Below are 11630 nucleotides of genomic sequence, written 5' to 3'. Positions count from 1 at the left end.
GGGGAGGGGGACAGACGGGGGAGGGGGACAGAGCAGGGGAGGGGGACGGAGAGGGGGAGGGGGACAGACGGGGGAGGGGGACAGAGGAGGGGAGGGGGACAGAGAGGGGGAGGGGGAACAGAATTCAGTCTCTTGCTGAGTGGAGGTGACAGAGCATAGAGTTCAGGAAAGCCGTGATGGCTAGAGTCTGTAGGACTGGACACTAGTGAGGAGAAACTGGGAAGAGAAAGTTCTAGAACTCTCTCGTCAGGTGCCTGGTGCTCCGGAGTCTTTGGCTGAGTGCCAGGGTGCACGGCAGCCACTGGGGCAGGAGGACAGAGCTCATAAGGGGCCGGAACCGTCTGTATGTCCGTCAGCCAGCATGCAGGGGCCCCTGGAGGCGTTCAGCAGAGACCCAGAGAGGTCAGATCTGAGCACTGGCGCTAAACCTTGTGAACCTGCCCTGAAAGGCCAAACACAGGCCTCAAAGTTCAGAGAGAGAGAGAAAATGGGAAGGACATGGCCCGTGGGAGAATACCAAGATGCCTAACATAGATGTAACTGGAATCCCAGGAAATATTTTTTTAAAAATTGAAAAGAAGTCTGAGAAATTTCCAAATTTGATTATAAATCCACCAATTCAAGACTTGCAATGAACCCCAAGCAGGATAAACACAAAGAAAAACCACACCAAGACACAACATAACAAACTGCTAAACACCAATGATGAAGAAAAAAGTCTTAAAAGCAGCCAGAGAAGAAAAAGGAACACTTGTGCACTGGTGGTGGGAACGCAAGCTGGTGCCGCCACTCCGGGGATGGGGGAGACAGGTGATGGGCATGAAGGAGAGCACTTGTCGTGATGAGCACCGGGTGATGCACAGAAGTGCTGAATCACTGAATCGTACACCTGAAATTAATATTGCCAAAAACTGAAACAATGTATCAACTACACAGCAACCAAAATAAAAACTTAAGAAGTCAAAAAATAAAAATAAATAAAAGCAGCCAGAGAAACAAGATACCCTATATACACGGAGAGGAACAAAGACACAAAATAATAGACTTCTCATCAGAAACTACATAAAGTTGAAAACACTGGAATGGAATCTTTAAAAGGCTGAAAGAAAAAAAAAATCCTATCAACCCAGAATTTTAAACCATGTGAAAATATCTTTTGAAAAAAAGAAAATAAACACATTTTCAGATGTGTATTATAAGAAATGTTGAAGAAAATCCTTAAGGCAGGAAGATGATGCCAGAAGCAGACTTGTATCTACGGAAAGGAATGGCAACGGGTGGGTAAATATGAGAGACATTTTCCCTCTTTTAAAATGCCTTTGAATGATACTCGACCATTTAAAACAATGTAGTGTAGGGTTTGTAACCTGGATGGAGGCAGAATGGAGGCGGGGAGGAGGCAGGATGTTGGTGGGGACCCTGCGTCACAGGTGAAGTAGCAGAACCCTGTGACCGTGCACAGCACACAGCTGTGAGTCATGCGATGGGAAAGCAGACCACGCTAAGTTAAAAATGCAAACGGTAAACCCGAGAGCAAACACTAACATAATAACTAACAAGCCACTGGAGATAAAATGGAATACCCGAAGACAAACTGACTTGGGGTCTAAGTGTCTTTTAATTCAGAGCAAAGCCCCACCTTGCTTCCCTCTAGGACAGGGCAGCCTTACCAGGGAAATTGTTAGAAATACAGATCCTCGGGCCCCACCCGAGGCCTCCTGCAATCTGACACTGAGGGGTGTGGGGCCCGGCACCTCATGTGGAACACACCTGGGGGGTGCTTCCAACACGGGACTGAGGGTGAGAACCTTTGCCATGAACTCGCTGCAGAAACTAGGTCAGCCGTCCTGAGCAGTGTCCCACATTCCAGACTTACCCGCCCATCTCCTCCCCCTGTTGCTCAACTTTTGTACTTGCTGTTGGATGGAAAGGCTTGATGCATTTCCGATGAAACCCTGCCTGGCACGAGCAGCCCGCAGGTGGCATTCGTCCCGGCACCGGCCCATGGGACGCGGGGCCTGTCCAGACCGTTTCCTGCCTCGCCCCTGGCGGGGGCTCCCTCAACACCCCCTCCCACAGTGGCTGCCCTCTGGGGCCTGTCATGCCTTCCGTTTGAGTGCCGACATGGCCCTCCGTGCCCCCATGCTACCTTCTGTTGCTGCTGACCCACGAGGCCCCCTCATTGACTCTCTCAATTGGTTCTTGCGGTTCCCCTGTATGAACCCAGCATGAAAAGTGCCCCAGCGTCCCTCCCCTATTGCCACTTTTACAGGGGACGGGACGGAACTGAGTCAGCCATCCTGCACCTCTCTGGCCCTCACTTTCCTTGTCTGTAAAATGGGCTTACAAGACCGTTTCTCAGGGCCGCTGTGCTGTACGCACCCGAACACGGTAACCGCCGCCTCCCTGAGACCCCCGCCCCCCAGGTCTGTTTCTTTGTGTGTGAAATGCGGACGGGGGTGGATGAACTGCCTTTCAGACCTCCTAAGTTTTAATAACAACGCCTTTCTTTCTTCCCATGTTAAAGTTCTTGACTTTAACAATATAATTTAAAAGCACTTATATGGTACTGCTATGGGTTGAATTCTGTCCCCCAAAAAGATATGTTGAAGTCTTAACCCCCCAGTACCTTAGAATGGGCTCCTCTTTGGAAATAGGGTCCTTACAGAGGGAATCAGGTTTAAATGATTTGACCTACCATGGCTGCTGTCCTCACGGAAAGGGACTTGGACACAGAGAAGCACATGGGGGAGCCTGGGCCACGTGAATGGGGAGGTGCTGCGTCCAGAACACCAGCCTTCGCAAACTGAGGCAGGGGGCCCACAGCTTCACTGCGGGAGCTATTTCAAAACACACTCTGATCTGGGGTCGGCTTCCAGTGACTCTGCCTCAGGGGTCTGGCGGCAGCCCCGGCCGGCCCAGGATTCTGATGGGAGCCAATGGCCAACCAAGCTGGCTTCTTTCTTTAGGCTTGAGGGGGTGACCTCTTCACTGGAGATGGAGGGGGGCCCCTGGTCCAGCCGCCCCTCTGGGCATCCAGATCCCACTGCCCACCCTCAGGGACACTTCCAGAACCAGAGCCGAGCCTCCAAGTCAATCCCACAGGCCTCGGGGATGCAAGGAGCCCCTGAGGACCGCGCCGGGGGCAGGTAGTGGGTACGGCTGGGGCTCGGGGCAGTCCCCAGGCTGCCACACCCTGGCCGTGGTTCACGTGGGATGCAGCCAATCAAGGGAGGGGTCTTAAGTGAATCCCCCCTCTGCAGAGGAGATCCGGCTGGCTCAAGGGGTGATTTCGAGGTCTTGCTATGCCCCCGCTGTCTTTAGAAGACTTTGTAAGACTTGCAGCCCCTGCCCTGTGGCAGCCCCCTACCCCACCCCTGATCCTGCACTGAAGGTCAGGCTTGAGTGCTCAAGGTGTCCAGGCCCTGGGCCACCCTCACGGCACACAGCCCTGCCACCGGCAGAGGACCCCAGTGTCCACAGGAGGCAGTGGGCCAGCTGGTGGCCCTAGCCCAATGCTGTCACCCCATCCTGGGCTTCCTGGTCCTCAGGGTCCGGAGCTGGCCAGCGGGAAGGTACCCATTGCCCTGCCTTGTTCTATGTGTATCTGTGTGTCATGGGGTTGCCGTGGAGGATGAGGGGGACCCCGGAAGGGAGGATGGGAAACTCCTTTGTAAGCTGGAGGTCCACAAGGACACCTGGCCTCTGGCCCCCGTGCCCACTTCCCCTTTGCCCCAAACCTTCAGGATCTTTTCCAGTTGCTTCTGTGTGTCAACCACAATGACGTTGGCACGGCTGTCATGGGCGATGTGCTGGCAGGCCTCGGGGGAGCTGGTGGTGTAGATGCCAGTGACAATGCCGCTGCAGGAGCCCCGGGAAGGTTCGTGTCTGAACTGGTGCAGAGGGCCTCTCCCTCCGCCCAGCCCGCAGCCCTGCCCAGGGGGCTGCCACGCCCGGACAGGCAGGGTTCCCCTGCCAGCTCAGTACTGCTGCCCAGGCAGGGGGCAGAGGGGTCCCGAGAGGGCCCCCAGGGAGGAGATGGGGTCTGGGGTGGGCATGGGGGCCTCTGAAAAAGGGAACAGCCCTCCTTCCCCTCTCTGCCCACCTCCGACCCACCGGAGACTGTGCCCCACCCCCAGCCACTCACCCTGCAAATATCGTGCCCACCGCCGAGAAGAACCACTCCGGGGAGTTGAAGCCGAGGATGGCCACGCTGTGCGCCGGCTCCAGGCCGAGCTCCAGGACCAAGGCCGACAGGCCAGGTCAGTGGGCACGGAAGGGGGCCTCTTCATTCCCAGCCAGGCCCCCTTCCAGACCGCGGGGACCACCTTCCCAGGGCACCCAGTGGGAGAATGCCCTGGGGCCCTTGCTGCCCCTCCCGGCACCTTCCCAGGGAGTCAGGCCCTCCGCCCAGCCCAGCAGGCAGCCCAGCCTGACTCGAGTGTGATCATGAATGAAAACCAGGTGTTGAGTGGCTGGCACGTGGGGAGGGCCAGCACGTCCCAGCGGGCCAATACACGGGAATGGTTTTACAGTTATTCCTTCTAAAGGCTCGCCAGGTTGGGGGTCAGGGAGGAGGCCTACAAGGGTCCAGAGCTGGAAGGCAGGTCTGGGGAGGGAAAGGCTGCATCTCAAGGGGCCCCTCACCTTCAGGAAGCCCTTGGCGGCTTTTCGGGCCAGCAGGTAGTACTGGGAGTAGGAGATGTGCTCCCATGTGCCCTGGCGCTTGAAGCCTATAGCACGGAGGTCCCCATACTTGTCCAGGGTCTCGGAGAACATCTGGTGCACAGTGTAGGGAGGCTGTGGGCAGGTGGGGTGGATGCGTGTGCGCACGCGTCCGTCTGCCCGCGTTGTCCACAGCTTCTCCTCTGCGGGGGAGGGAGACCACAGCTGGGGTCATGCTGGCCCAGGGTCCCCCGCCCCCACCCCCTGAGGCCCTGGTCCTCCCGGGGGGCAGATCTCCCAGGCCGCCGGTCCCAACAGTGCTTTGGGGGCTGGGCCATGGGTGGTGGCAGATCGGAACCGGGGCAGCTGGGAGGCTGCCTGGAAGAGGAGGTCTGACAGCCCCGAGGATAGGCAAGGCTTAGGGAGACCGTAAAGACACTGAGGGCCTAGACCTTTCCCTGTCTTCGTGCCAGTGGAACCTGCCCCTCGAGGCTGGGTGGTCAGTGGTGTTCGGGCCCCCTCAGAAGAGCGGGGCCATCAGAACTCAACGTGCTTTGGGTTTCCCACCCTTCCTCTGCCCCTGAGAATCAGGGACAGACCCAACTGGATGGAAGTTCAAAGCCGCAGAAAGAACAGCCCTCCCGACGGGGGACCAGAGCCCAGTGGCTCGGACTAGCCCAAGTAGGGTCCCAGCCACAGGGTCAGCCTTCACTCCTTCTCGTCAGGTGCTGGCGCTGTGCAGAATCCCTCCCGCAGGGACCCAGTCTACCCCACAGGGGGTGGTGCCTCGGTTTGCCGATGGGGCAGCGCAGCTCAGGGAGGCCCGGGCATCTCCCCAAGGTCACAGAGCCGGCCCCGTGAGCGGTAGGTCTAGACCCTTTTGTCCACGGGGCCTCCTTTCCCTGGGCCAGGGCTGTCCTGCGGAGCGGACGACCCTCTGGAGGAAGGGGGCTGCCCTGCCACCGGCTGGCTGGACCGCATGGGTGGCCCCAGCCACGGATGGCACCAACCTCAAAACCATCCCGTGGGATGACCTCGTCCCTCCCCTCCAGACACTCCGGACACTCCTGGGTTGCACATGGACCCTGAAGTTGACAGAAGACCCCGGGCTGGGACAGGAGAGCTGGTTCCTAGCTTCCCAGGAGGCCACGGAATTTGCCACAGAAAGACGTGGATATGAATGCCATCAGCATCATTTGTAATGGTCAGACATGGAAACCACCAAACGCCCGTCCGCCGGTGACCAGAGTCAAGCCTGGCACCCCACCCCCACCCCACCCCGAACACAAGTCCACCCCAAAGCGGCAGACATGGCTGCTATGGGCGCAGCACGGTGCGTCTCAGACTGTGTTCCCAGAAAGAAGCCAGAGGATGCGCCATGTATGGGAACTGTCCAGAGAAGGCGGGTTAGTGGTTGCCCGGTGGTGGGAGTCACCACAAATGGACACCAGGGATCTTTCTGAGGTGATGGAAATGTTCTACAATCAGATTGCAGCGATGTTGGTACAACCGTGAAAATTCGCTAATCAAAAAAATGATTTTTTTCAGTGGAAAATTATCACATTAAAGTGGGTAAATTTGAGGCCATGCAATTATACCTCAATACAAGTTCTCTAATACCTGGGCAGCTGGAGGCCCTCTTCCCTTCCCTGGTCCCTAAACCAGAAAAGGTGGATTCTCCCGGTGGGCAGGTCCCTCGGGGGCATGAGAGGAGAGGGAGAGGCAGATTCCACACTAAGCGCAGAGCCAGATGCAGGGCTCGATCCCAGGACCCTGAGGTCAGGACCTGAGCCAAAACCAAGAGTCAGACACTCAAGCTACTGAGCCCCCCAGGCACCCCAGGCCCTGTTACTATTGCATGAATCAAGGGCAGCAAACCCAAAATGCCCAGAGGGGCCAGGTGTCAGCATCACAAAAAATAATGTGTAAAGAGGGGTGCGTGGGTGGCTCAGTTGGTTAAGTGTCTGCCTTCAGCTCGGATCACGATCCCTGGGTCCTCAGGTCGAGTCCCGTGTGGGGCTCCTTGCTCGGCAAGGAGTCTGCTTCTCCCTCTGCTTGTGCTCTCTCTCTCGTAAATGAGTAACTCAGATCTTTAAAAAACTAATGCGTAACGATAAATAATACATGAGTGAAGCACTCCAGGGTCTGCGTGGGAATCACGGGACCAGAGTCTGCATTCCCACAAAGAGTCAGGCTCCTTCTCACCGTCCCGGAAACACAGGGCTCTGGGAAACCTCCTTCTGTTTCTCCGTTCTCGATAAAGAACAGTGCTCACGAAGGAGAGCTACAGTCCAAGGGCACGGTAACTGTCCCAAGCCCCGCCCCCGCGACGGGGGGGGGCACAGGGCATGGTGGGAATGCTGGGCACAGCTCATCGGCAGGGGCAAGCTGGTGCCCTGCAGGAATGAGAACTAAGGGTTACCTGACATCTTGGGTGTCTGTGTGCAATCACCCCATATTTCAATGTTGGCTCACACTTTAAAAAAACATTATGCAGGGACGCCTGGGTGGCTCAGTCGGTTAGGCAGCTGCCTTCGGCCCGGGTCATGATCCCAGGGTCCTGGGATCGAGTCCCACATCGGGCTCCTTGCTCAGCAGGGAGCCTTCTTCTCCCCCTCTCTCTCTCTGCTTGTGCTCTCTCTGTCAAATAAATAAAATCTTAAAAAAAAAACCACATTATGCAGACCAAATCAAACATAGCTGTCAAAAATCACCCATCCTTAATTCTGTGACCTCAGGGAGTCTCTGGCCGTGCAGGTGGGCGGGCGGGGGGCGAGCGCCGGTCCCAGTCACTTTCCCAGCCACGCACACTCCGACGGCTCCCAGCTTTTGGCCCTTGTTCCAAGCTTTCCAAAGGATAGATTTCTAGAAGTGGGTTCATTGAATCAGAAGGAAAAAGCATATGACCTTTGGATGGATATGTCAGACAGAGTTCCTTCGTCTAACTTCTGCTCTCCTGCTAATGGTGTGGTCCCGCCTGGCGGTGCCCGCGCTCTGCGCACAGGACAGAGGGGACCAGAAAAAGAAGGGATGTTGGTGGGCCTGTGAGCCTGGCTCCACTTAGCCCGGCTGACCTGCCCAGGGAGGAGAGCCAGCCTGGGGGATGGGTGCCTTACGGCGGGGCTTGCAGCCCCGGGCTCCAGCCGGCCCTTCTCCGCACCGGCTCCAACAGCCAAGCTGAGCCAGCTGGGCCCCCGAGCCCCCAGACCGGCCAGAGGAAAGGCTTTGGTGGGCATGGGGCCTGCTCGCCGTCCTGGAGGCCCAGTCACTACCCTGCCCATGGAGTGCTGCCGTGGTCATGGCTTGCCGAGTGCCCGCTGTGCTGCAGGTGGGCGGCACGTACCTTATTCCCAGCCTCCGAGGCAGCACAGCTGACCCTCTGAGAAACGGGGAGGCGAGTCACCTGCGCGGCTGGGGGCAGAGCTGGATTCCCACCCACAGGCTAACGCCCAGGCCCCCGCGGAACCCAGTGCCCGTGTCTCCTTCTGGAAAGGACTGTCCTGCCTCCTGCCCAAGGCCTGGAGGGGAGCTCAGGAGCGGTGACATTGGGCAGTGGCCACCACTGCCTTTCCCACATTCCAGGGCTCCCGGAGAGACCTTTCGGAACCCAGATCTGACCTTGACCCCAGGGTGCTGTGCACACTGTGGCCTCTGAGGAAGACCCTCTGTGACCTCAGCACCAGCCTGAGCGGCTCTTGGTGCCCCCTGCCCCCCACTCCGTGCCTTGGCCCACACTGTGTCTCTGACTGAGACTTGCTCCCCGCCACACAGCTCTCCCGCGCTTCCGGTCCCAAGTACCACCCCTCCCTGAACACTGGAGCCGGCCTTGCTGAGGGTCAAGCCTCTCCCACAGCTGGAGGCTCTTGTAAGCAGTGTGACTACTTCCTGGGGCCCGAGTGCAGAAGCCCAGCCCGGAGCGGAGGTCAGGGGGCCTTCAGGGAAAAAGGAGCTAGCTTCTGTCCTAACCCTGTCCCAGGGTCCCTGTGTGTCTAGGGGACCCAGGCCTTCTGCTCTTCCTCCCCCCGCTCACCAGCATGGCCCGACGGTGATGCAGGTCACCTTCTTGCCCAAGTACTGAGACAGGCTGGCCCACTGAGTGGGTGCCTGCCTACATAGCCACGCGAACCTCCGTTCTGTGTGCCTGGGAGCCCGGCTCAGTGTCCTTCTGCCCGAGGCTGCCACAGCTCAGGGGTCTCGGCCTTTGGTGCCAGCTGCCGAGCACACAGGGTCACCGCGCCTGGGGAGCTTCTCTCTGCAGCATCGGAGCAGGCCTTGCAGAGAATGGGTGGCAGAGGCCGCGGCCCGCTGGGGTGGGGAGCCTGGAGAAGTGGGTGGTGGGCTGAGTGTGCCCAAGGGTGGCTGCCACCGCACAGGGAGCCACGGGAGTCCATTACTTCCCAACTCCTAGGCCACGCCGAGCTTCGCTTCGTCCCCGCCTGGCCTGTCGTCGTGATGACCTCCCTGGCCGGAGCCATCTGACCTCATCGGCCCACCCGCCTCCTGCACGGGGTCTCTCCCAACGTGAAGAAGCGCGAAACAGCAAAGATGTCACCAGCCCAGCCAATGCCGCTCACGACCAGCCAGGAGCGTGAGTCAGTACGAGCTTCCTGGGGGCAATCAGCCAACTATACCAAAGGGCTTTGAAAAGGAGTCCCATTGGAGCCGCAGCCACACTGGCAGGAAGAGCCCGTGGGAACGGAGCAGAGGTCTGGACACTGGGAGCCCGGAGGCCCATCTCTCCATGGCTCTGTTTCTATGAGCAAGGTCACTGGAAACGACCCAGTGTCCCCAAGAGGGGACTGGTAAATGCTTCAGGGGGAGCCACACCGTGGATGCTAAGTGGTCATGAAAATCAAGTCTTAAAGAGTTTAATGACAAGGAAATGCCCGCAGGAGGACATCGGGTGGAGCGTGGTGTCAGCTCACTGGCAGAGCGGAAACCATTTGCATCTCGGATCCCAGCACAGCGGGCGCTCCCGAAACCCTCCTTCCTTCTCTCCGGACAGACTCTGAGCCCGTGGAACCACTGCACTTGGCTAAGCCTGTGGTGCCCGTTGGGATACGGACGGATTAGCGGAGAAGTGGTCGGGAATTCCCACATGCGGCACATCGGTGGCGTGAGGGGCCTTCCCTATGAGGGGCAGGGATGGCCAAGGTCACAGCAGGTCAGAGGCAACAGTGGGGCCAGGCCTCAGTCAGTCCTGGCAGCCGAATGGGGTGTAGGCGTGAGGGTCCACGGTCCATTCCCTTGGGGATGGGGTTGGGGGAGGAGCCTGGCCCTCGACCAGACCCAAGCAGTGGGGAGGGCCCATGAGCTGGGGGTGCCCGTCGGCCTGCCGCTCCGAGGGTGGCTCCCGGGGTGGCGGCAGAGACTTAGAAATTGGGACGGGTTGCCAGCCCTTTAAAGTGTCCCCGACCCCCACCTTGATGTTCAACAGGGACGCAGATCTGCTGTGCCCAACCAAGCTCACGGCTCCAGTAGCAGCCGAGAACACAGCCAGGACCCAGCCGAGGTCCCTGTCACCCAGGAAGGCACCCACACCCAACCCAGCTAGCAGTCCGCGGCCAACCGCCAGCCCCCAGAACACACGAGACCATGCCAGGTCAGGGCCCTCCTCGCCTTCTCTCGTTCACGTGGCCACCGGTCTTGGCCTGACCCTGGGCTGGGTCTTATCAATCACCTATTATGCTGGGGGCGGCCCGGCAGGCTGGGAGCTGCTGTCCTTGGGGCTCTGGGATCAAGGCTTCTGAACAGCAGAGGAAATCACTCTCAATTGGCCGGGAAGGAGGAAAAACAGGGGCGAGGGCGGGTGGCGGGGAAGGAGAAGCCCGGGGGTGGTTACTGCTGCCGTGGGAATGGCCAAGAACGAGCCTATTGTACAGCTGGAGGGATGCATGGGCCTGCGGTGGCGGAGGCTCTCAGGCCTGGGACACATCTGCCTCCGAGATGCTCCTGTCAGCGCCGGACGCCGAAGCCCCCGCTGCCGAGGCCAGCCTGGACGGGGGCCAGGACGCTCCCTCTGCACACAGGGACCCTTTGCCGCGGCCCTTGGACACTGCTCAGACCTGTGCCAGGTACTCGTGGGGATATTTAAGGGGAAGAGGCCATGGCGGCCTCAGAACAGGACTCGAGATAAGGATAAGGCCTGCCTGGGACAGAACAGTTTGTCCAGACCTTGTACAGAATGTACCAGAATGTGACTTTGGCTCCACTGTGTCTGAGGTGGGAGAGACCCCCTCCACCTGCTGGCCACTCACCAGCCTTCTTGCCCGAGGGTTAGGAGCTCTGGGTTGTGGCCACTCAGCAGAGAAAACCTGGGCAGACCCCTGTCCTCCCTGGGCCTCAGTTTCCCCATCTGAATCACAATCGGGAGGGAGGGACAAGATGATCTCTGTGGGCCCCCCTGGGGTCACTGTTTTAGCTTTTATGTTCTACCCCCCAGAATTCCACTTGTCCAGGCCTGGACCATGGCAGTGGGGGCGCTGAGATGGGCATTGCCCGCCCTGTGGTGGGCGTGCGCAGGAAACGCACATGGACCCCGGAGCCCGTCTCCTCCTGCCCCACAGAGCTCTGCTTCCCTTTGCCGGCACCTGCTTCAGGGCCACCCCTGGGGCCGGTCCCCAGGTGCCCAAGGTGGTTTTCATGTCATTTTGGGCATGAGCCCGGCCTCCGGGCCTCTCCCTTGTACACACACCCTATCAGCACCCCGGGGATAGACATGAGCAACTCTGGGCCTGGACAAGTATGTACTCAGCCACCGCTCACAAGCCCGGGGCAGCAGCTCTTTCTTCCCACGGGCCCTGTCCCGGGGCTTTAATAAAACCACCATTTTGCCCCAAAGACATCTCAAGAGTTCTTTCTTGGCCGTGGGCTCCAGATCCCACCAACCTCCCCTATATTCCAAAACTACATCGGACACGAGCCACTCTGGGCCCAGGGAAGCCTCTAATACACACTTGTAACTT

At 58.8% G+C, this 11630-nt stretch overlaps 1 protein-coding gene across 1 annotated transcript in view; it reads right to left on the bottom strand.

Annotated features, from left to right (window-relative positions):
• Positions 1–11630, bottom strand: part of ACSBG1 (acyl-CoA synthetase bubblegum family member 1) — a 45339-nt gene that overhangs the window by 13814 nt on the left and 19895 nt on the right. The window contains exons 4-6 of the mRNA XM_073882123.1: positions 4648–4868; positions 4148–4236; positions 3741–3861 (exon numbers count right to left, since the gene is read on the bottom strand). Coding sequence (XP_073738224.1) covers positions 3741–3861; positions 4148–4236; positions 4648–4868 — 431 coding nt within the window. The remainder of the gene's footprint in view (positions 1–3740; positions 3862–4147; positions 4237–4647; positions 4869–11630) is intronic.

The sequence above is a fragment of the Callorhinus ursinus genome, unplaced genomic scaffold (genome assembly GCF_003265705.2).
Source record: "Callorhinus ursinus isolate GAN/ISIS: 27379988/994484 unplaced genomic scaffold, GSC_fseal_2.0 scaffold45, whole genome shotgun sequence".
Lineage (NCBI taxonomy): Eukaryota > Metazoa > Chordata > Mammalia > Carnivora > Otariidae > Callorhinus > Callorhinus ursinus.
This window is presented reverse-complemented; position numbering and strand designations above follow the sequence as displayed.